General features: G+C 47.2%; 2 protein-coding genes across 6 annotated transcripts in view; one reads left to right on the top strand and one right to left on the bottom strand.

Moving 5' to 3' along the window:
* The window catches only part of LOC135241632 (nuclear receptor ROR-alpha A-like), a 245464-nt gene that overhangs the window by 205085 nt on the left and 14832 nt on the right, over window positions 1-25547 (top strand). For both annotated transcript variants that reach the window (XM_064312176.1, XM_064312177.1), the window contains 2 exons: window positions 22414-22499; window positions 24867-25008. In XM_064312176.1, the coding sequence (XP_064168246.1) occupies window positions 22414-22499; window positions 24867-25008 (228 nt within the window). The remainder of the gene's footprint in view (window positions 1-22413; window positions 22500-24866; window positions 25009-25547) is intronic.
* The window catches only part of foxb1a (forkhead box B1a), a 181008-nt gene continuing 173000 nt past the window's right edge, over window positions 17540-25547 (bottom strand). For all 4 annotated transcript variants that reach the window (XR_010326062.1, XR_010326065.1, XR_010326064.1 and 1 more), the window contains 3 exons: window positions 18839-18964; window positions 18657-18717; window positions 17540-18546 (listed from right to left, as the gene is read on the bottom strand). The gene's annotated coding sequence lies outside the window, so the exon portion shown is untranslated. The remainder of the gene's footprint in view (window positions 18547-18656; window positions 18718-18838; window positions 18965-25547) is intronic.

Raw genomic sequence — 25547 nt, 5'->3', positions numbered from 1 at the left:
CGGGGCCTTCAGAATGTCAGATTCAGATCTGTCCTGATATGCAGCCTCATACCAGCAAAACTGTTTTGTCATGCCCATGGCTCGCAAAACTGTCATAGTTGCTGAAGTGAAGAGTTGCTTATCTGAATCTTACGGGAACGTGATGTGAATTTATGATCTAAATATCCAAGCTGTCTCGATTGAAGCCAGTTTTTTTTCCTGATTTGGGCCATCCACTGCTGATTTACTAGATTGTTCTCTGGCTGTACTGTAGGCATCGTTGCTTGTGCCTCCAAGACGTGAGGCTCAGCTGAGACGTTGAAATATTTGAGCGCGACTCTCATGATTGACTGAACCAGACACAGCGACATTAGCACATTGATGGGTGCAATACATATGGACTCTATATTAATAAAACACTCCAATGAGATACAATAAGAGTTACTGTAGTTAGGTATGTTGGACAAGTTCCTTGTGGGTGAGACTATACTACACCCTTTTCGGCGTGAGGTTCCATGTCTTCACAGAGACCTTATCGGCAACTGTAGACTTTAAAATGAGGATCAGCTCAGGACAGCTTTGCACTACTGGCCTATGTTGCTTCCATGTGCTTAATACCCGCATCTTCAGGGAAAAAACTCAAAAAGCACGTCCACTTCTCTTGAAGATGGCAACATTTTTCAGTTGGCCAAAAACCCGCAAGAAAATTCCATCCTGTAAAGGTGAAGACCACACCAAAGACAGACATTCTGACTCAACACTTGTACCATATGTCAGACGGATGATAAGTAACTGAAATGGCTTTCTTCAATGTCTTGATCTGCCTGAGATGAAAGCAGAGGGGCTTAAGCTGGGGAAAAAACAGATAAACAGCTGCTTACGTTAGCTGTTCAAATAAATTATACAGCTATAACTCAAAGAACTGACAGGTCTATTTTTGGAGTCACAAAAGAAATTAGAGACCGGACAGTGAAGCGCTGTTAAGAGTTGGAATTGTGTGATTGTTCATTCTACCGCAGTACTTTCTCATTACAGTAATTGTGGATAATGTGTTGGTTCCTGTCATATTTATCCATTGCCTGAACATGATCAGAGTACAGCTTTTCGGTGAGCTAAGAGTCCTGCATTTTTATGCTTTAATGTTGAAGGGTGTGAAGAAAGAGCATAGCAGAAAAAAAAAAAAATCAGTGAAGAAAGCCAAACATGTTTTGTTGCCTCCACCGATCCCTTTTTTTGTTTTTGTTTTTTATTTTTTTTAGAGAGGTTGCCATGAGAAATGGCTCCTTTTCTCATAGATGTTAGAGCAATGGCTGACAGTGGTTAAAAACAAGGCTGTGTGTTTGATACGCTGTGAACCCCCCCTCCTGATTCTCATGTCAGTAAATCCCATGGTGACAAGGCGTAGAATCTGTCATGGAGACAACGTAAGCCTTTCACATGCATAGCCGAGATAAGAGAGAGCCATTTTATCAACCCGGCTTGTCTCTCAGCCTGCAGTCGAATGCTAGGTTCCCGGACCCCCTCCAAAAAAATAAATAAAAATATCATGCTCCTTTAATGACACTGCCTGCGCCTGCCAGAAATCAGGGGTTTGTTCTGCACAGTAGCCTGATAAATTTGCCAATTACGCAAGGCAGGGATGTAGGCAAACATATCAGGAGAATAGCTGCATTTTTTTTCTGTTCTTTTTTTGGCTTGGAGCTCATGAATGGTCCCCCTACTGTGACCCATTCTGTAATGTAACAGGCATTGAGGAAAATTAAAAAGTGTTCCTCGAAAAAACTCCGGGAGCTACAGCAGCCTTTACGACAGGGTGCCAGTCAACTCGTCATGCCACCAAACTGGCAAAATGTAACTGATATGGTGCTCTGGAGAGAAATAAAAAAAATAGCAGGCTTGGCGCCCCTTCTTTTGTTCCAGGGGCACGTTAGGCATCGAGAGGCATATTGTATTACACGTGCTGAAAGCGTAAAAAAGCACTGCGGTGTCCCTCCAAGGCCCACAGAACGTGTACAAAGTTGTACGCGAAGATAAAATTTCCTCTTAGAACAGGATCCCAAATGCAGTTCCTCAGGCGATAGGCTTCCCTCACATAACCCTTAAAATGTAATCCGGCTTTGGCGCCAAAATGTTTTGACACTGACTGTACGAGGTGTGAAAGAAAATAGCCTGCGTAGGAAAAAGGTTGCAAACAATACGGATGTAGAGAACCAATGAGTAATATGAAATTTGGAAACAACAAGCAAGGTAGGAATTTCCTTTCGAGCTGGATTTGGCATGAATCTGAATAGAGCAATAAACTGAGAACTTCTGATTTTCTTTTCTTGTGGTGCGGCAAAATAACTTTTTTTCCCAGGAACTATTGAGTGTGATAAAGTAATCTTACTGATAAAACGTGTACATATGTTTGCCCATATTCCCACCGTAAACTTTGATATCTCCAAAAATGTTCAAAGTGGTGTACGGTTCTAGTGCTTCACTCTGAATGAAAAAGACTAGTGATTGAGGATTTTTTTTCCTCCTCCATCTGAAGACACGTAGCTTGAATCCAGTGGACGGGTGCGTAGTTTCATGCTTTGACTGTAATGACGGGCATTTTGTCGTTTCGTGGTTTTAGTGGGGTGTTTTTTGGAAGCAGTTACAGTGTATGACTTGCAGCACCAAGGGATGACTGTGCCAGCAGCTCTGAGGGGCTGTTGGCATGGCAACTAGCCCTCCCGTCTGCGACATCTCAGTGGGGTCATTTCTCCAGCAGGGATGGCATGGCCACTGGACGGCCGTCCTCGTTGCCTTGCACCTGGTGTCTCATGTTGAAAACACTTCTGTTGTGGGCGGTGTTTTTTGTTGTTGTTGTAGCCTCCTAAAAATCACATCACTGACCTCACTGATACCCCTTTCACACTGAAGCAGGGTGAAACCTGTGAATGTAGTTGGTGTGAATGGGTCTGGGTCACTTTATCCGACCCAGTCTACGACCCTGGTCACAACCTGGGTTTTTCACATATTCGACATAGCTCGAATTCGGTATGAAAAGAGGGGCGTGGGTCACATGCAGCATGGTTAGCTGACCAACCCTCGGTCTTATCATGTGTTTAACTGGCCCAAATTTCCTGAATCAATGCCCCAACGTGGTGCTCCAAGTCTTGCTACTGACCTCATACAGAAACGATGTTTTGAAAATTTTATGTAAATGATGGAACCCATAAAAGTATTTTAGGATCGAACAACTCGCGATTTATCTTCCTGGAATTATTTTCACTAACTAGATTAATTTCTCAGTTGTCACAGGTAACGGTGAATATTAATATTAAATAACAAATATGTTTCTTAAAACAATTTGTGACAGTTTTTACATGGAGTTAGCGTACTGGGTTAAGCCTGCATAATGGCAAACTAAATTGTATTCGCTAGTCAGCTGGCTACTGAATTATCTGTGTAGCATTCAAGCCCAGCCTTTGGAATGGTTCTTTTCATGGATGTGACGCGCTTGTTGGGCAGCATGCCATTTTCATAGTTTATATAGATACGTCAAACAAAATGGAAGCCAGTAGCAGTGTGGTCTTCAGTGGCATGGTGGTTATAGTGCCATGCACAGTTCCCATTGTATGATTTTACTTGGTTCTGGGGCCAGTTCTTCAGTTCTGGGGAGCAGTTTTTATGCCATATGAAGAGTAAAGCGAAGGCAGAGGGTAGTGGTCTTTATTTTGTTTGTTTCGGTATGAGGTGGGTGAACATCCCCTCTGGTACCACAGTCCCTGGCAGCTGTACTCTCCCTTTTTTTCCTCTCTCTGCGGTCTCTTTCATGATTCACAATGCAAACTGTTTCCGTAGCGAAGGCTCTCTTGCATTGGTTTCCCATGGCCTGCCAATACATCTGCAACAGCAGCCTCAGGCCCTGCAGCGGTTTTTAAACCGAAACCCGCTCCCCCGTGAGGCATCGAGCGGCGGGTGCCAGTCTTGTGGGCACCTGCGCCCCCCCCAGTCAACAACACTCTCTACCACCGGTGGTTCTCTGTGACTTCGGTGATGGTAAGATGAGGGACACGTAAATTCATTAGCTGCTGTCCACACTGCATCACCGAAAATCAGATTTATCCCACAGGCCGCAGGTCAGCAGTGCCACATTACTTAGTGCCAGCCGTGTTATATAACCGTGTTTTCAGTGAATTAGTGCAGGTAAAACCCTTCATTTCTGGGCTCAGTCCTGTAAGAGGTTTGTTATGTGAATCAGAGTAACCTTCATTTTGGACAGCCAGGGCCGTGTATATAGTTGTATGGAATGTGTTGTAGTCCATTAGAAACAGTGATTCTACTGAGAAGATAATGAACCACAACTTTTTTCCCCTGGCAAAGCATTTTCGTCCATGAAACGTAACCTATCCTATTTGTATATTCAGTTGGTTTCAACTATTTAAATAACTGCTTGCTATATGGTAAAGTTTTTTTTATTTATTTTAATTTTAATATGGTGTTGCCTAATACAAGGTAATATTCAGTAAAGACGTAATCTACTGAATAATATCTGTCTCTGTGTTATATTACTCTGAAATTCGATAACGAGGTTTTGGTCTTTCTGATATTTGCGAACTCAGGATTGGTTTAAAACATGCCCCATCTTGGGCATCAAGGCTCATTTGTATTTGGAAAAAAGTGTGTGGGCTGATCAGATGCTGTGATGATAAAGAAGTTACAGGAACAAAGTCAGCCCGTAAATATAGACACCAGACACCAAATCAGTAGTAACATACACAGCTTCCATACTAAAGACAATTCATGGATGATCAGAATTGTGCAGCAAATGCTGTTTAATTAACTAAGAAACATTCTCAGGACCTCCAGTGACTGGAGACAATCTTTCAATAATTTTTGTTTGTTTGAATTATTTGGAGGGAATGTCAAAACGGCCATTGAGAAAACCATTTGGAGGATTCGATTTCCACCCGGTCAGCCCTCTTTCCTTAATCTTCCTTTGGTTTCGATAAGGAAAAGAAGTGTCAGTCAGCCAGACTAGCGTGGGCATTTTCTGTTTCATTCAAATGAAGCAGTAAATTGAAAAAAAGTTCACAACCTTTTAACACACACACACCACAGTTCTGACAGCCAGTCCACATTATCTGGCAGATGTAGATGTTAAAAATAGCTGCGCTCACAGCCAATTAGAGGTATAATTTGGCTTCTAAGGTGAGAAATGAATCGGGCCATGAGAAAACACTGGCAGTGCTGTTACTTGGGGCAATGTATCACTGTTTAGATTGGTCTCTGCGCTCTCTTCATAAACCGAACCGTGAATAGTAAACAGTAGCCTTTTTAAAATGAATGTTTTCTCAGAGCAGGCAAGACTTCGCACGTGTGCAGTACCCACTCGAGCAACAACTCCCGAACTTGAATACCTTTATCGTTGTTCAGTGGCATGCTATCAGTTAAAGCCAAGTCCTTTCTGGTGATACGTTTTTATCGAACTATACATTTGACATGATCTCACAAAACTGAACTTGATTTTCTAAATATAAGGCTTTGACAGACTGAAGCTTTCCCAGTCTTGATTTCTGCTAATGAGCGGCTGTGTACTCCATAACATTTCTCACCGCCTGAACAGTTATATTTGTGATGCACAGCATACCGACAGGGCAGATATGGGATATCTCTACCGAGTCAGTGTCTGTGAGATCGCCATTACAGCTAAAATACAAAAAGACTTCTCTCACGGCTCTTGTGAAATTCCTCCATGTCATACTTGAAGATGTGCCAAGAAAGGATCTGTTTTTGAGGTGTCATGCCCTCCTTGCCAAAATGAATATACTTAGGGGACAAATGAATGTACTAAGGGAAGGTAGAGAGGAACCCAATGACTGATCCTCTTTCAGGCACACCTGTGTATTTCTCACAACTTAATTATCAGCCAGTGAGAGAACAAAGCTAAAGCTCCCCCATGATGAACCTGCCGCTGTGACAGAAAACAAGTCTACATGCACACATTTCAGTGTTAAATCATAATTTTTGAGTGTTTGATTCCACTTTGAATAAAGTCAGTCAGTGTGTGAGTTCTGTTTTGTTTTGAGTGCCTATACAGAGTAAACTACGTAAACGAGTTAACTTGGTGGGTTAACTAATGCTTGAGTTGTCCAACAGTGAATTTAGTTTTTGCAGAACAACTGTAGTTTCTCTTGTGAGAAATGTGGTTTGCGAGTAGTTTTTTTCTCCATTAGTAATCTCTGCTTTCGCAGCACATTTGCAGACGGGAGTCTGTCCTGATTGGCTGTGTATTTAAGCTCCTGAACGCCGTGTGTTTGGAGAGCTATGGACAGTTTAACCAAGCCGCTGCATTAGATGCAGGAGCACACAGTGACTGCCTAATTAGCTTTCAATTAGCGCCACAGGAAAGGACGAGCCGACAGCCGAAGATGTGGTCACATTCCATTATTTAAACTGCCCCCCCATTTAATTTGTCTGCTCTTTTTTTAAACCAAGTGTATTTTGGCTGTGTGGCTCTGCTTGGGAATCCAGAGTTAACTGTATATCTGGCTTTTATCGCAGTGGATTAAGGACTCTTTACCGCAAACCCAGGGGAATCTGTGGAGACATAAACAGGCAAGAGGCTGTTTGCAACCATGCCATAAAAATAATTGCAGTTTTCAAATCATCTGTAATTTCAAGCACCGGCTCCGGTGGAATGCATGCTTTGATGTAAAAAAATTCATAATTCAAATTGAATTAATGCTCCCCCAATAGACTAGGAGTTGCTAATTACATGAGACCGGTTGTACGCGCCTAACAAGGTCAGCAGACAGCCTGGATAAAGGGAGAATTTGTCGAGACCGGGGACGAACAGACGCAGGGTGAAAATGCACTCTGCCAGATCATCGGCGGGACCGGCGGGAAGTCTGCTCCGGGACCCTGGGCCGGACCTCGCCCGAGCATGCATAAGAGATGGGAGATCCTGCACGCTAAAAAGCTGTGCCTGATTCGCATGTCACTCTGATCCTTATCGTGCCCTTTCAAAGATGACTGACCCGCTTCCTTCCTCTTTATGTCACCCTGAGTCGTCAGACTAATTATAACTGGTGGCCGGTATGGAAAACCTGAGAGGCCGTGACACAGGTCTCACTTCACAAGCATCAGTAGCTGTTCTCCACTCAGGCTACATGTTAGTTGTTGCCATTCATTTCTTTAGTCGTTTGCTCAGAGAACGGCCTTACAGGACGGAGAAGTGTACACATTACTCATTTTCACAGCTGGGTATTGACTGAGGCAACACAGATCAGCTGCCCTGCTCAAGGGTACAGCAGCCAAGCCCCCAAATGGGATTTGAACCCACAGCCCCACTGATCAAAAGGCCAGTTCCCTAAGCGGCACTCCTCAGCTCTGTTTGTTAAGTAAACCTCAAGGGCAAATAAACATGCGGGGAAAAAATCTAAAGTGAAAAGCTTATTTTTTTTCATTCATACGAGGAAAGCCATGGATGACTAGCTAAGGAGTGGAGCTTGTGGCAAGGAGAGGAGAGGTTCAAATCTCGAGGGGGCACAGCTATTGTGTCTTTGAGTAAGGAAACAAAACCTGTTCCTATCCAGGTGTACATGCGTATGCTAAGTAAATATAAAATGCGTAACTGTAATCTATGCAGTTCTCCACTGGGTGAATAATCATAATAAGTCTCTGATGTGAGTCTGGGGACAGGATCTCCTCTTCTGTGTGTATGGGTGCCGTTAAATGTGCGGGTGGAGCTGCTAGCGTGGCTCTTAAGCTGGATATTAATGACAGGACATGCGGTGCGTGACCCCCTGTCCGTGTCCTCCCGTGTTCTCTCACACCGCCAGAGAGGGAGAGCGAGGGAGAGGGAGAGCTAATCGTGGTCACTTGACTGCGTTCCAGCTCCTGCCGGCCTGTGCGAGAACAGACGGGCCCAAATTAAAGACATAGTACAGGACAGGGACAGGGACAGGCACCGTGGTGCTTTTTGTGGCAGGGAAACTCCTCATGAATCGGGAGGGGGGGGGCGTTATTTCCCATGTTCACATTGGGGGTGGGGCTGTTCGGTGGAGGAGAGGAGGGGAGTGGGCCTTTCCTGGCTCATTTTCACAATCCCCTGCCCGCCCGGACCTGCCGTCTACTCTCTCCCAACCCACCTTCGGTGCTCCCTCCTGCCACCTCCCTAACACCCCCTCCCCCCCTTCCCCCCTCCAACCCCCCCTCCCTGAATCAGCCTGGCCACTGTGTCTGTGTGTTCAGCTGTAGTCTTCCACACTGGAATGTAATGAGATGTACATGGCGATAGCAGGTGTTCCTTACGGCGTCTTAATGGGTCCGCGGTGCTGTTGTGTGGTGATTTATTGCCGTACGCGCCCGTGATAAGGTGTAAGATGTAGATATTTGTCTTTGCTGACAGCTGTAGAACCAGTCTCTCTCTCGCTCTCCCAGCCTCCGGTCCGCCAGCGCCTGTAATCGGCGGCAGGGGCGGAACGCTTCTGGAGAATCTCTCCGAGCCCCTGATTAAATATTATGTAATTGCCTCCCCGCACCGTGCGGTCTCAGATTCCTCCTTGTCGGCTGTTTGTTGATTTGATGTCGGCTTCATAAAGGTGTCGGCGGGGGGGCTGGGGGGGGGGGGGGGGTGCGGGTTGTGAAAGTGGCTCAGGGAGGAACACAGTAACCCTGGCCTTTTCTCGCTGAGGTGACGGAATGCCGGGGGCTGGCGTTACCCAGGGGGTGGGTACTCTGGAGTTACCAAGAGTGCCAAGCGTGGTATGGCTCTGCAGTAACGACACACAGCCCTGACCCAGGTCGGGTGTCTGCGTGGGATTCACCCCACTGTGTGCTGGGCAGTTTGGTGAGGTCATGGTGCTGGGTGCATCCCACATCAAACCTGGGTTCAGTCGTTCCCTCGGTGCGCTCGCGGGGTTTTTCCCCCGATGGAAAGTACTGGCCGCTAATGAGCCCGCGGGGCTATGGAGGCAGGCTCGGGCCTCACAGAACAGGGGAGATCTGAGCCTGTCAGCTGACTCTCAAAGAGCCTTTGCATGCTAACAGAACAGGCTGATTGTTATTCCAGGGCTTTCCAGTGTGTTTATGTAATCATTAATCTTGGCACCCCTTTTGTCTAGCGGGGATTAGAGCTTCGGGTCCTTTCACAGGGCATTAAGTAGGTTCATGGAGGAGTAGTTGTAAATGTGCAACACCCCCTCCTCTGAAAACTTCCCCCTTACCACCCAAAACTTCCCTCCCTGCTCTCCAGACTTCCCCCTCTCCCTAAACTTCCCCCTTTCCTCCCCAAACCTCATCCTTTCACTGAGACGATCCCCTTCACGCCAAAACTTCTGCCTTCCCCTATCCACCTTTAACAAAAACATTCCTAATTATTGATAGTGTTGTGAACGGAGTCCACTTGGACTAAGTCTCTCAGCTCTGGTCCTGGGACCCACTGTGTATGCTGGTTTTTGTAGCAACCATGGCAACAGGCTCTGTATTGCTGTGGGCTGCTAATTGCTCCTAATAAGACACATTTTTTTTTCTTCATTTGATTTTTTATGTCTATTGAAGGACAATTTACCCCCTTAAAGTGACATTATGCCAGAAATAGCTATGCATGCCCTAATAAATCAATGTCCCACATTCACATCCCAGGGAATTCAAAAGGATATACTTTCATTTACTGTGCTGTATGTACTATATGGCAAATCATTCCAATTGAAAGAGGTTCCTTTTTTAATTGATGCAGTTACACACTGAAAGGTGAAATCAGCTGGGTCCCATCTGCTGAGTCTGGAAACCTGAAACCATCTGCGTAAAATGATTTTACCGACAGCAAATGGCAACTAGCCGAACCTCCATTGTGTTAAAATAAGTAACCACACAATTATGGTAGAACACATTTTCAACAAACCTAATTAATCAGGAAACGCCAGCATACACGATGGGTCCCCAGGACCAGGGTTGGGAAACACCGGACTAAACTAAGCAGGGAGTGACCTACAGCTAGCATGCCTTGCACTGTGTGCCTTCATGCTTGCCCATAGCATGCCCACATAATCTCATTTGGGAATGTACTGTCTGTGATGCAGTGGACGCTCACGTGAGAAGTAGAGACATAACAATCAGGGCTTTCCTGGCTCAAAACAGGGCTTAGGTAGTGAGACTTGGCATGACAGCGACCGCGGTCGGTTTGGCTTTCCTGCCATCGTCAACTCCACGTGCCGCCTCCCTACGGACGTCGCTACATTTAGAATGTGACGTTCTGTTCTTCAGGAGACCACCACATTCAGGAGACCACCACATAAGTAGACCACCAATAGCCCTATAGACACAAAACCGCCTAACTTTACCAAGGCAGCCAGTTTGGGATGAAAAGCGCTTTGATTACGCCTGAGCGGCACGCGCTGTCATTGGCACGCTGTCTCATTCTTTTATGCAATTTAGCGGATTGTACTTAATCGGTTGCAAGTAAACTTGATAGCAGCAAAAATCTTTCAAAATATGAAATGCAGTTGGCTATCATTCATGACCAAGTCGTACCAATAACTGCATGGCCCATTTCTACTTGTTTTACGGGGTGTTTTTTTTTTCTTTCTCTTAAGCGGTTTGAAAAAAAACACTTATGCTGCCCGTCTAAGACATTTCAGTGCAGGAAAAGCCATGACAATAGGGGGGAAACAAAGATCTGGCTGCTATTTAGACAGTTGCATAAAATGGCTTGAAAACAGGAGAGCTTAATAATGAAGGCGAATTAGCCAGTACTTTTTTCCTTTTGCATGTCCTTTAGAAAAAGAACAGCAAGATTCAAAGAGGACTTACTTATATAACGATCAATATTCTCTTTTAAACAGTTTAATTTGTGGTTAGGCAATTTTGTTGCCATTGAAAATCAAGACTTGTGGGTACCATTTATTGATTTTGATAATGGATTATGTACTGAATAAAAACCTATCCATGTGTTTAGTAGATGGACCAAAAAGATTTATAATTTAGTGAGGCAGTTTATTTGGCACACTGCACCTGTGCATGTGGTACAGGCCACCATTGATTAATGTGTGGGTCTGCTATGGATTTATGTTTGGATATGGAATGCATTGAACTGCAGTGCTCAATGCCCCAGCTCGTTTATTCCCCTTAATTATTTCTTTTTGAAATATTTCACTGACTAAAATTATTTGACAGAAGGGTGATTTGAGATAAAGCAGGTGGTCCCGTAAATGGGCCTAGATTACTTATGGGCAGTAGCTTCAAATATGGTTTCAGTTGTAATAAAGCTTCACATTGTGTCCATAAAACTTGAATTGACTAATTGATGAAGAGAACACAATGGTTCTGTGTCAATACGCCAAGCATCTGAGACTAAAGATAGAAAGCTGTTTGTTTTGAAAGGGCTATCTCAAAGTCTAATGTCACTCTTTGTTCGGGCAGACATGGGTTTGTGGATTTGCTCTTTAAACCAGACTATTTCTCTCACCACCGGATCGATCCGTCGTCCTTTGAGACAAAAATAGTGATCAAAAGCAGAGTTTTCTGGGCGTGCGGAGAATAACGGCGTATTGACGGCTGGGTATCGACTTCGTGTGAACACCAAAGACCTCTGCTGGCTCACCCTATAACCCACTACAGTCACACAGTTCTGCACTAGGTTGAGATCTTGATGTTTATCAGTGTGGGATGTTAGTTATACTCACTCTACGGTGCTGCAATAGGTTTTAGTATTGGTGCTCTCTGCAACTGTATATTAAGTGTGGGTGTCGGCTATACTCTCACTACAGTAACTTAGTTTAGGAGGCTGTGCAAGTTCTAAACTGTACAGATGTGATTATGGCGAAACGTTGGTTATATAGTTGTGTTAGCACGGAGAGCTGGTTCCACGTTTAGCTTCGGTACGGCTCTGTCACTGTGCAAGGCTGCTGCTGACTGTGGCGCTTGTGGTTTTGATTTAGTTTTTTTCTCAGACGCATGTGTGTGAGCGTGGTGAGGCTGCAGCAGGTTTTTTTTTTTTTCTGCACAGTGCACCTGCAAGCAATGCGCCAACCTCAGTGACCAGTCAGGGCTACCAAACGACTCCTGCAAATAAGAGGCAGGAGAAAAACAAGCTAAGCAGGGCTCCAGCTTATTTCTGGGTTGGGGGAAAGACACCTTCCAGGTGACCCTAAGACAGACAGAGGTTCTGAGGTCCTGACAGACAGCTAAAGGTTGACTGCGTTGGTGTGTCAGGGCTCTCTCTATAAATCTGCATGAAGGAGGATTCAGTAACCCAGGCTAACGTACCAAGGCCTGTTTGTCTCTGTCACACGTCCTGCTGACTACCCCGGGCTTGTCGGCGCGGTTCATCTCGAACCGTCGCTGGTGTGTCGGCGGTGCGCCCGGCTCGACGATGCAGCAGCGGAGGAAGCGCTATTCGTTTCATAACCGCTGCGGTTCTTTCTGTGAACGCTCTCGAGTGTCATAAAAGTCTCACGCCGGCAACACTTCAGACACACACGCCATTGTATCAAGCTGCTAAATGAAAGGTCACGCTAAATAATCTCAAGAGCGCTTTCATTCACGAGGTTAGAAATTATTTTCCTGGGGTTTTTTTCTTCTTAAAAGCGCGGTGACTCATTTCATACTTTCTAGAGGCGTTCTGCTCTCGCCGACGGACATTCCCTTTAGCTGGGCCGCAGATGGCCTTATGCGCTACTGTAAGGAGGCGGACTTCGTCCCTGACTGATATCGTCCCTGATGTGGAGCTAACAGCGAGTCAGGTGCAGTGAATGCTGTGACTCCTGCTGTGACACGGACAGCCAGCAGGGTGCAGTGCTGAGCTGGAGGGATGCCGGGGGCCAAGGTTAATCTGGAAGGTTAATCTGGAGTTTGCGCCTGTTCTCGGGCCTTAACTGGGTCAAAAGCGGCTTAACTGGCTTTCCTGTACAGAGGGGGGTGCACCTTTCATTCCTGGACCGGGTCAAAGATGCTTGCCGGATTTGGGTTTGTGTGCAGCGTGGATGCCAGCATCACACCACCACAGCCATGCATAACTCAGCCTGGGTCTCAACTGCTGAAACATCTCAATGCCAGTGGGATGTAAATGGGATTTGTGACTTGGGGAGTTTAGAATGATGTTGTTACAGATGTTTGGCAAACACAGTAAATTCCAGACATATTATTTGAAGGTGCTCGATGAGGTAAATGACAAAAATGTAGAAAAATTGACTGCTGGCTCGGTACAGTCATCTGTGACCGTATCTGACGTCCCCCTAGGGGGCACTGTTTCCAGGTTACACGCATTACTTTGTGCTGCTGGAGCTGACTGCTGGAGACGGGGGGGGGGGCATCCCAGGTCTGACTCAGGGCAGAGAGAGTCGACGTGCGGCGGGGCTATTTGAGCCTCAGCCAGGCCCCTTTGTACAGAGGCGCGTCCCCGCCGAGAGCAGGCTAGGCCCATTACTTTCGGTTCAGAGGGTCCCCGCGTTCCCCGTCCGTGGTCCAGGTGCTCCGCTGACCCAGTGACTCCGAGCATCAGCTTGAGCCGGGGGCGAACATCTTGCAGGGACCCCCCCCCCCGAGCCGAGAGCGGAGTTCTACGGGCCGTCTGTCGCAGGGCCCGCGGCCAACACCCTCGAGGCTGTGTCCGCACATGCTCGCTCCTCGCTACGCTCTGCTGTGCCTCACACAAACCCCATGCTCTTTGTGTAGGGGAGTGTCTCTTAGTGATGCTCAAAATGGTCAGAGGCAGCTGTGGGACATTGTGGTGAGGCACCTTGGCTTTTGAGGTGTTGCAGGTTCAAATCCCAGTTATAGTCCCAGCATTGTACTCTGCATAAAATCTGAATTTATCTAGTAAATTCTAAGCTCTGTGAATTGATGGTAAAATATATTTATATGTAAGTATGGAAGTTAAACTAAATACCAGTGGTGCGAGTGTCAAGTAGCGAGTAGTGCAGTGCAATGGTTGCTATGTACTGGTTTCCTCATGAAACTGACGTGGATGCGCTGAAGATTTTTTTTCATTGTCAAAACTAGTAACAGAAGCCTTTGGGGAAAAAAAAAAAAATTTGTTGAAAATTGTCAACCTGAATTAGTTGCATAGTGTGATATCAGCTTTTGCAGGTTTTGATGAAACTTGGCATAAAGATACGTGTGAATCTACATGCTGCAGTGAAACGGGGAGCTTTTACAACAACATATGGTAACGCAGCAACCTAATCACTGCACACAACGAAGATAGACGTTATCGCCGTATTGAGGTGGTGAAAATGTGCCGCTGCACGCAGCGACAGAGAGCACTCGCCTTTCTGCACAGAGATCACATCACCGCGCAGTGACAGGCCCAGATGTGTTTTTCTCACGTGGTCAGAAAGATGTTACCGGCGCGTTTAGTCGTGGAGCCCGTGTCAGTGCGCGCAGTGACAGACAGAGATGTTTCTGCTCGCGGTGACAGAGGCGCTACGTTACTGACACGGCGAGGCGTACAGACCTTCTCGGTGCGCGCGGCGGCGGCGGCGGCGGCGGAGGCGAGGGATCGCGACGCGTAACTATGGAAGCGGGCCGGCGCTGGGGCCGTACCTGTCAGCGCTGAACAGAGGGGGCGGTGGAGCGGGGGTAGGAGAGGGGGCTGGGCCACGGGCCTGCGTAGCTCTCTCTCTCTCTCCCTCTCTCTCTCTTTCTCTCTCTCTCTCCCTCTCTCTCTTTCTCTCTCCCTCTCTCTCTCCCCCTCTCTCTCTTTCTCTCTCCCTCTCTCTCTCTCTCTCTCTCTCTCGCTCCCTTCCAGCGCTCTAATCTGTTCGGCAAGCCCCGGCTCTCTGCCGCATCCCCCAGAGTGCAAACACACAGACACGCTGTCAGGAAGCTCGTCAATCTCGAGCGCGGCAACACTTAAATTAGGGGCCCAATTACTGCAGTGCCGTCAAAAAAAAGAAAGAACAGTGATAGAGAAAGAGAGAGAGGAGATGCTTTCTCACCCCCTATACTACAGTACCTCAGCCGCCCCATAGTGGGTGTCAGAAAGCGTCTCAATAAAGGTGTCAAGGGGGTAGAGGAATATGGAGACATCGCAGTGTTTAGAGGCATCTTGAGTTGTAGGGTGCTGGAATATTAATGGTCGCACATGCAAAAACACACACTCATGCACACGCACTCTCACACACGTACATGCATAAACACACACACATGCACATACATATACACACACACTCTCTCACATGCTCTCACACACAGACATGCACATACGTATACACACACACTCACGCACACTCTCTCACATGCACTCTCACACACACACACACACACACACACACACACACACACACACGCACACATGCACACACACAGTGAAGCTGAGAGCAGCCTTGGGCGAGTGTGTAGAGCAGAGTGGAGTGGAGTCTAGCTGAATCAGGCTGACTCTCTGAGCTGTTAGAGCTCGGGTTTGAATGGCCCCGGGTGGCTTGGGTTTGTCTTGTAGGCCTGCGCTCAGCGCTCAGCTCTCAGACGGAGGCAGGGCAGGCTTCTCTCTCTGTCTTCCCGCATCTTCCACCGCCTCCCAGAAAGTTCGTTTATTTCCACTGATGTGCACGTCTGCAGCATTCTCCTCCTTCTATTAGCTTAAAAGGAGACAGCTCTATGACTCCGGTTACGGTAGCGGGGTTTCCCCCAGGTGTAAGGGTTAGCTGGAGAAAACCGTACGGCGATAGAGGAGATTTGCGTCGGCGTGTTTTCTTTTTTCCCCTCGCCCCCGCCCCCCGCCCCAGCGACCACTGTCAGACTGCGCCGCGCGGTGTTGAGCCCGCACACGACCGTCGCCAAACAAATGACAGATTTACGCCGCTCTTCGCCGGTGTCCTTTTACCGCTGGCATTCAAATAACCTTTCTGCTTCCGCCGGGCCGGGGGAGAGGATGGCGGTAAATGGCAGCCGGATTAGGTTATGTGACAGCGCTACCTGACGCACGGAAGCCGTATCCGAGCGCCCATTTCCAAACGAGGGCCCCCTTCCTTGTCGCCTCGGTTCCGCAGCTGTCAATGATATTTGCACTTTTCTGTTTGTGAAACTACAAATTATCTCCCTGCCTCAGATGCTAAATAACACAGCGTGATAGCATCAGTCCCTGTTCACTCTTCCAGGCAAGAATGGGCTCAGTCAATGATGGTGTAGTCTGTAAAGCTTTATTAAGGGTTATAAATGCTTACGCGATTACATTTTTTTTTTTCGGTTGATGTGAGCAGGAAAGAGCGATGACATTGGCTATTCTTGGAGTAAAGCCCTGCATTCACCAGTAACCATGAAAAGGGCTTGCATGTGAGACTGTAACCACCCATGAATTGTATTTTGAGATGTTGATATGATAGACTTTGATTAAATTGTCATTGTGCACCGGATGCGAGGGGAACTGCTAAGCCTTGCATAATGCAAGCACTGTAACAGTCTCTGTTTTTCAGACCAATGGCTTACATAATCTACTGACACGGGGCCTCTGCATTACATCATTTAGTCACTAGCTGCTGTCAACACACACACATACACAAATAGACACACAGCAGATGATTTGCACTAGAGTATCACGAAAGAAAGGTGTAACAAATGAACAGCATATCATGTTGTTTTCTGCACTATGCATCTAGAATCTTGGTAGCTTTCATTGTGTTGTCATAATAATAATAATAATAATTCTTAGTTGGCTGCAGTTGGCTTGACAGGCCCTCTTCCTGGTTCCTCTTTTCTTTTTCCCTCATTCTATGACAGCCATCAAATGTTAGTCAAACAAACACATGAAAATCACTGGTTAAGCTGTCATTATATTTTCAGCATTGCCCATGCTTCTTTTTTCTCAATTTTTCTTTTTTGTCTCTCAATTGCAATTCTACACCATGATAGGTTGTGTTGAATGGCTGATATTCAAAGATATTTTAATAATCAATATATATATATATATATATATATATATATGTATAGTCTGTATGTATATACAAACATAAAAAATGCATCTCTCTAAATGGCTTGCTTAGAGCAGGCCCCTACAATGCTCAGGAAACGAAGCCTGTAAGTTTGCATCTGTACCTGAGACTGACTGAATGTGTGTATTTTCACGTACAGTTCATCTGCTAAAGCACAAGGCGGTGGGCTTTTTATAACGCACCTACCTTTGGTAAAAGCCCAAAGTTATTAATCAGCTCTCCTTCCACGTGTAGCTGACTAGCTTGGGGGAGTCGTGGCAAATTATTATTTTTTTTTTACAGTCTTAGCAAATCATCTTGTTTATTTTATGTACATTCGGCGTATTGTGTCAGCATGGTGCTTTGAGTCCGCTCTAAATGACGCTCCCCGGCTGCAAATTAGCGCGCGGTGCCGGTGCGAGGCGACAGGAGTGCCGGTGCTGGTAAGATTCTCCGGGCGGTGCTGATGTCAGCGGTAAAGTGCGCGCTGTGCGTGGCGTACGCGGAAGTCTCTGGGAGAGGCCGGCGAAGGAGGCGGCGTGTGCAATCCCGAAGCGTCCGTCTTCCCGTTAAGGAGGGGGCGGGTTTTTTAGCATATGGGGTTCGCCCGCTTCTTTTGCCGCTTGATTGGATCTTCTGTACCGTAAATGAAAGGAGTCCAAGAACCTTGGAGCCCACCCTGAAAAGCCCTCCGATGCCACCTTTTCACAGAACGTGTGCCTTCCTCAGTGCGTGCTAGCGTTTGGCGCTTTTATGGTGTTGTTAATTACCTTCTAATAAAGATTTTTTCACTAATCACTGCTCTGCGAAAGAGTGCCTCAAGTTTGCTCATTTTTATGTTTAGGCTGCTGCAGTCTTTTTCTTCAAGAGCACCTTGCAGCATCGAGAGTTCACCTAGTCCTGACTTCAACTAGTTTGTGTTTTCTTTTTCATTAATTAATAGCCACCTTTTTATCAACGGATCTGACTAGATCGGCGCTTTTATACAGTCTTGGACACTTTTTCCCAGGTAGTTCTTACTGCATGCACCAGCATGTGGTTAGCTCAGCAGCTGAAGCATACGGACACCTGTAATGGTAGCCTGTGCCACAGTACAGTCCACTCAGCACTGCGAGAGGGATGCCACCAGTAGGAAGAGAGCAGCATCTGTCACTGATGTCAGCTGGTAGCTGATAGTTGCCTGCGGTTTTGGTTGCAAAAACCCACTGTCCCTGCCAGTACAAAGACAAATGTGTCTGACCACTAGTCTCCTGGGCATTTTTGGGTAAATGTGGTGGCGGCCTAATGACTATCCCTCTTGAGCCACTAAAGGCCTTTTACAGCATTCATTACTCAAATGCATCCTGGCGCATACAGTATACCATGACAGTGTAGTAAACTAGTCTCGGTTGTACACATTCTGCAGTGCATCTGATACTAGTTTTTAACAAAAGTTTTATTGTACTTACTTGAGGGTATGTTTTTAACAAATTTTTGTAAATATTAAAAGAAATTAATAAATATCACGTCCGTCGCTTCATCCAGTGTATGGCAGAAATGCAAAAAGGGCATGATTTACATTCTACCTACAGTGAAGTTATTATACCAAATGTCATTTATTTTACCAAATGTAATTTATTTTATTCATCACAAGAGGGGCCTGACAGATAAACACAGTTGGGTAGAACTGCTGTGTCTCCTGACTTTGCTGTAACACAAATGAACCGTGTGAATGAATGAATGAAATGAAACATTGCATTTATGTAGCACTTTTCTAGATGCTCTAAGAGCTTTACAGTGATCCGGGGGGAAACTCACCTCAGCCACCACCATGGTGCATCGGTGGGGGCATCCGGACCATTATTAGGTCAGACAGGGTCTGAAAAGCAAAATTTAGCGATTGAAATGCTAAGATGGCAACTCTTTACTAACGGCCCTGACGGTTGGTCAATGTCCTCGAATGAATGGAGCTATTGGCGGAAAGCCCGGACTGTCGATACCTGGGGTTTGATCTCATCCTTAGGAGTGGTCAGCCATCCGCGGTCACACACTGATGCTGTAGAGCTTTTCTCCCGTTTTCCACAGGACTCCATCCTTTGGACGAGTGTTTGCTCGTATTGAAAAAACTGTAAAACGATAAAAGGATTACTCATTATTTTACAATGAAATAATGACGTTTCTTGTGCTATTTTTAGCGATGGTATGTGTCAACTTCACAGTAAAGTATGTGCGTGTGTGCGTGCCTGCGTGCCTGTCTGCAGTGGATGTGCTCACTCTAATAAGCTGGACCGGACTAAACCGGGATCAGTGACTGGGAAGAAAGGCTGAGCTTGTGTCAGACGATGCCTCAGAGGACAGTTGTTGCAAATGATTGCGTATGTCAATAGATATTGATGCACTGATCTCAAGTACTTTGGCACATGGCCTTCAATTGTTATAACAACCCTTGTGGTTAATTGTAAACCACTCTCTGCATTTGAAGTGCTGTTTAAGAGTCCCAAGACGCCCTTATCTGAGAAGCAGACAATGCAGTAATGATCGGCTACAAATTCCCCCTGCTTTTCAGGGGATAGGCTTGTGCTTTAATGACAACTTCAGTGAAATACCGTGAACTGTGGTCTCCTCAAAACTTGATTTGCGCTTTTGAGAAATATACAAAGTGAAAATTTGGATTATCTGTAAGGCTATTAAAATGTTTCATGAATGGAGCCTCTTATCTGCAGGGTCTTTGAGTTTGAGATTCAACATTTTCAGTTTAAGCAGACCATTTGTTTTTTAAAGAAAAAATGTTTGATGGTCGCTTTTAATATGCACCATGTCCTTTCTTAAAGTCCAAACACCCTGTGCTTTCCCACGGTTTCAATAAGTCTGATGTTATGACTTTGCCACAGGAGCATCAAAATCTAGGCAGGTGCTGCCTGGCAAGTGTGTGACTGCCTGCAAATGTGTGCCTGGTCGGTGAGTGTGTGCCTGGTCTGTGAGTGTGTACCTGGTCGGTGAGTGTGTGCCTGGTCGGTGAGTGTGTGCCTGGTCTGTGAGTGTGTACCTGGTCGGTGAGTGTGTGCCTGGTCGGTGAGTGTGTGCCTGGTCTGTGAGTGTGTACCTGGTCGGTGAGTGTGTACCTGGTCGGTGAGTGTGTGCCTGGTCGGTGAGTGTGTGCCTGGCTGTGCCTGTCCCTTGAGGCTGTTGAGGAGGACCTAAAGCTGGGCTGTCTCCCCATCCCTCCCCTGGAATCAGCACGTGTGCACCCACAGCTAACTCTTCAGCAGAAATGAAGGCATCTCCGAGAGGGGGTGTGGGGGAGGGGGAGAAAAGAAAGAGAGAAGAGGGGAACGCGAGAGGCAGGAGCCAGGGAGCCTGGCATCGGCAGCATGGGGGGGGGGGGCAAGTGCTGGAGGAGGCAGCCGCAGCACTGCAGCGCCACCTGCTGCCCGGCTCTCCCCCTAACCCCCCACCCCAGCTGCAGCCGGCCCTGATCGCAGAGCGCTCGGGCTGTTGTTGTTCCGTCAGAACGAATCACCTAAGTAATGAAGCGGGAAATGCCGAAGGAGAGGAAGTACAATGCCCTGTTAATATTCAAACAGCGAAAGAAAAATAAAAAAACACCATCCAGCAGGCAGGGATTGGTCCTGGGATAGAGTTTTCCGGAACCAGCCGGGCAGGGATTGGCCCTGGGGTAGTGTTCTGAAACCAGCCGGGGCCTTAAATAATATAAGAGCTCGTCTCTCCCCGATAATCTCAGCCTGTTTCTCTTTTTGTCCCTTCCCTGCCCATTATAACACTGGCTCTAATCATCCCTGACAAGCTGATGATACACTAGACAATAGACCGAAGTGTGAGGAATTCTTCACATCAGAGGAGGTCTCGCATTCGTCACGCTGCTCTTGACGGAATGCGTGAGGCGGAGGGGGAGGGGGCGGGGGGGCCGATAATTCAACGGAAAATTGACGGCAACGTAGTTGCCTGCGTCCGTCGCCTCGCCGCGCTGAAATATGGGCTAATGCGGCTCTTGCCGGCGGAGGTGACCTTCTGACATCGTTGCGGCGAGCGCACGGTTCTGATTGGCTGCGGTGTACGTAACACCGGGGCCCCTTCTGGGCGCGGCGCTCAGTGGATCGGCTGATGGCCACAGAGCGCAGCCCTAAGGCTGGCCTGGGGGACGGCGACAGCACTGCGGCCTGCGGGGGGCGCTGATTAAGCAGGCTGTGCGGTTCGGTCCGGGCTCCACGGCGGGAGGGCGATTCGGGGGGAATTCATTTCCACCCTCCGGCTCTCGAGGCGTGCCCAAGGAATGCTCGGCCGTCTTTAACGTCCTTGGTAGAACGCTCCCGTGCGGTAGAAACACAGCCCCATTGATCCCAGAGGTACCGGTGCTGCTGTGTTTGGTCGTTGCCACATGAAGGGCATTGCTGTAGCATGCAGTTCTTCCCTATATTTTAATGAGGTGGGAACTTCCAAAGAAGCAAGACTGTAAATTGTTCACAGTTGATTTGACGTAGAATTCATGTTACGTGGAAATTATTTTGTGTTCACATTGGCCCTGCACTGAAGCTATCCACACATTTGTTATTTCACTATATTGACACTTTATATCTGTGTGGTGGTGTTTGATCTGAAGATGCTGTATCTTGCATGTTGTTATTGTTGTTGTAACTGTGGAGCACAGGCAAATGATTCAAATGTGAGCAAGATCCACTCTGGGTGCCAGAGCACCCCCCTTCCTCTCTGCAGAGCTTCAAATAAACCAGGGAACAATAGGAATCTGTCCCACGATTGGCTATCTGTGCTGGTAGGCGGGGCCAGCGTGGAAGGAAAATCATAGGCAGTCAGTCTGTCATGGTTGCAGGAGTGTTCTTGTGGGAGGAGCTATATGATGAGGAATCATGTGACTTCTTGCAGCGATGGAACTGCGATGTGCTCAGCTCAGACACTCTCAGCGCTGTTTTGTGCTCTGCGTAGGGCGTGTCAGATGCAGATCACTGCTCTGCCCCAAACATGGGTCCTCATCGCTGTGGAGAATGTTTTCTCTCTACAGAGCCCTAAAATATTACTTTTACAATATCTTTGTGTTGACTTACACCAATTTATCAAATATAAGACAAATAACTAAGTGGAATACATTCAAATAGGTTCGTTAGAGTAATAATAATTTACTACAGCTACAGATTTACACACCCGCTTCTCCCCCATGTTTCCACACTATTCTGTTTATGTGCATATGTACGCGGGTGTAATGGAGCAAATGCTGTGATATCTGGTGAAGTTTCTTTTACTGCCCTTGTGTGACGTCAAGGGAATTGCAGGTAAATTTTGGCTTCCGTGCTTGAATAACCATAACATAATAAGAAATAGCGTTAGGCGTGGATGTTGTGAGCCAAAATGGCCCCCGCCTGTACCAGACGGCGAAGTCTGAATGTTGCGTCAAGCGTAAGAAGCAGGCCCCTCGATGCATTTGTAGATCTGTATCGTGTACCACTGCTCAACTGTGGGCGAAATGTTTGATGTGACAGGTGACAGTATGGTTCTAAACGCCCCCTCCTCCCCCTTTTTTCTCTCTCCCTCCGTGTCTCTCCAGCTCAAATCGAAATTATTCCTTGCAAGATCTGTGGAGATAAATCATCAGGAATCCATTATGGTGTGATAACGTGCGAAGGATGCAAGGTAAGAGAAGGCCGTCTCCTGCCGGGCTGGACGTTGCTGTTGACACATTGCCCATGCTCCTGCCAGCTCTCCACTCCTGTCATTCTCCTCTCTGATGTGCATGTGTTTGTGAATGTATGCGAGCGTGTGTGTGTGTGCATGTTGTGTGCACTAGCATGCATTTTTGTTTGTGCTCACTGCTCACACGCATAGTTGTGTTTGCGTATGTGCACACGGATGAAAGATCTGTGAACATACAGTTGTTGAAAAACCACATGATTCTGAACCTTAATTTAATGGCAGACCTTCCTCGGTTGTCAGTCAAAGTGAACTGAGTCCATGTTATTCAGTGTGCATAGCATGCACTCTTGCTGATGGTCTATTCCCGAGGGGGAGTTTTTATGGAAAGCTTAAATAAAAATTTCAAATGATACAAACTCAATTAACTACTGAGCGGTTATCTTTGAAATGTGGTATAAGTGGTGTCATAGAGCAGAGCTCTTTCGAGTGCACCAGAATTATCCATATGAAAGTTTTTGCTTTGCTTTGATGTTAATGAAGTCTGTGAGGTTGCATTCCAGTCAGCAGATTATATGTTTGTTGTCCTGTCACTGATGAACTTGCACTCACACCCATACAGAAACACGCAGGCTATCCAGTAAGATCTTTTAGCCTCACGTAGCTAGCTAGCGTGTATATATCAAGCCAGTAGTTGTGATATCCTTTGCTGGATCTATCAATCGAAAGGCACAGCTGACAGAGCTTCTACTGACTCACCCAGTAAGGAGACGGCAGTACTTGTGTGTGCGTGAACCCAGACACAAATAAAGCTTAGTTGAAACTTGATTAAAAAATATTTTCTCAGCTTTCATTAATTTTGATTATCACTGTAAAGATATGTTTTGTGTTTGATATTAAACTCTAAAAGAGAGAGGGTAAAGAATTAAAAAACTGGTTCTTGGCCTTTTACCAGTGGCAGCCAGAAAAAAAAAAATCTTTCTCCCAGTGACTCCCGACAGCTCGCTGCATTTTCCCCACTTTAGTGGCACTTGCCTGCCAGTCAGCCAGGTGAATGTTGCTCATTGTGTGCCTTGTTTTGGCTCTTGTCAGCAGGTAGGTCATTAGTATTCACACAGGCATGACTGCACGCTTCTGCTGATCCACTCTCCCTTTCAGAGGCGTCCTGGCGCCTTCCCCCGAAGACGAGGGTTTAAGTAAAGCGAAATCTGCAGAATAATCTGCTGAAATGTAACTTTAATGATTGCTAATTACTTCAGGCACAGAGGCATTTAATGATATGTGCAAGTACACCAGTTTGGACCATAAATCACAGCATTATGAAAAAGCCTCGCCTGTCACCAACAGTTTCACTCCACTTTCATAATGGCCTCCATTAGAAGGTAACTTGGCAGCTGTCAGCTGTTTTCTTGTAATTAAACAGCCAATGAGCAACTAATTAAGACATATGTGTATCGACCGGCGAATGGAGTATGTTAATGATGTGCTAGAATCAATTCATTAAGAGGAAAATTGTCAAAAGACGACGGGGGCCGATCTCCCATGATCTCCCCCAGTCAGCCCCCCCCCCCCCCCCCCCCCCCCCCCCAAGTCCCCCCTGACAGAGCCCCAGCGGTGGAAGCTGATGACCTCACTGAGGTGCAGCATCCCCCATCCCGGCTCACCGTGGGAACACATTAAAGAGGGGCAGCGTGCACTGCCCCGAACCTCCGACAGGACAGTGCCGACCCCCCCCCCGGCCCCCTCTCTGTCCTTCACACAGCTCACCAGCAGCTTGTTAGCTGCCAGTGCCCAAGCGGGGGCCGCTCTCTGGGGCCACCGCTGACACCAGGAGCCCGGCTGCGGAGGCCTTAAATTTGAGGACCAGAGATTTATCACTAGTAATTTATTCATGTGGCAGATGTTCTTTTCAGGGGCATTGGAGAGCATTAGAAATGCCAGTGCAGAATAAAATCAGCCCGCGAGCAGGGTGATATATAACTGTCCTATACATGCTAGCGACTCTGAATGGAATCTGCATGCAGACGTGTAAAAATCTTATGGGAACTCTCTCCTGCATATCGCAGTTGTGTGGCAGTTCTCTCCATTAAGCAGCATGGGGTATGCTGCATTGTGGTGTATGAAAGGCGTGTGGGGTGCACAGTGTGCATTCTTGCATGCGCATGTGTTTGTGTTGATGCTGTTGGTGCGCAACGTGTGTTACACCCTCTGGTTCCTCTCCGTGTGTGTGTGTTACCTTTCTCCTCGTGTGTGTTCACATCTTTTATTTCCTCAGCGTGTGGTGTGTGTTACACTCTCTCCTCATGCGTGTGTGTATGTGTGTTACACTCTCTCCTCACACGCGTGTGTGTGTGTCTCTGCTCTCCACAGGGCTTCTTCAGGAGGAGCCAGCAGAGTAACGCTGCGTACTCCTGTCCCCGGCAGAAGAACTGCCTGATCGACCGCACCAGCCGCAACCGCTGCCAGCACTGCCGACTGCAGAAGTGCCTGGCTGTGGGCATGTCCCGGGACGGTGGGTACACGCGTGGGGCGGGTGCGGTTTGGAGTTCATACGCTAGGGGATAGGGGCATTCCTGCAGTGGTGCACTGGAGGTAGCACTGGAGAGTGCAGTTAGCTAGTTAGATGTAGCGGTATGATGAGGTGGCCAGGTGCAGACAACCAGCTTTAGCGGGGATTTCGCAGGTGTGGCGATTTTGGTGGGGGGAGGAGGGTGGGGCGCCCCGCTCTAATCAGGCCAGCCCCTCTGAGCCTTTCAGCTGCTCCCTCACACAATCAGGACAGGCAAGGTGACCTCCACCCGAATCCCTCACTCACACCTCTATCTGCGGAGCTCCACCTGCTGTACCCTCCATCCTTCAAGGCTGGCAGCACTGCTGCTGCCGGAGGGGAGAGCCGTGGCTGAGGCAGGCCACTGTGAGTGTGGGGCTGAGTCTGTGCTACGCTAACCATAACCAAGGGCTCCGACCCTCACTCCGAGCCTGTCACAGTCTGCGCCTTCAATTCTGCTTAGATAGCTTTTCTCTCTCTCTCTTTATTTCTCTCTCTCCAAA

Source organism: Anguilla rostrata, chromosome 16, assembly GCF_018555375.3.
Source record: "Anguilla rostrata isolate EN2019 chromosome 16, ASM1855537v3, whole genome shotgun sequence".
Classification (NCBI taxonomy): Eukaryota; Metazoa; Chordata; class Actinopteri; order Anguilliformes; family Anguillidae; genus Anguilla; species Anguilla rostrata.
Note: the sequence above shows the minus strand (reverse complement) of the source record. Positions and strands in the feature narration are given on the sequence as shown.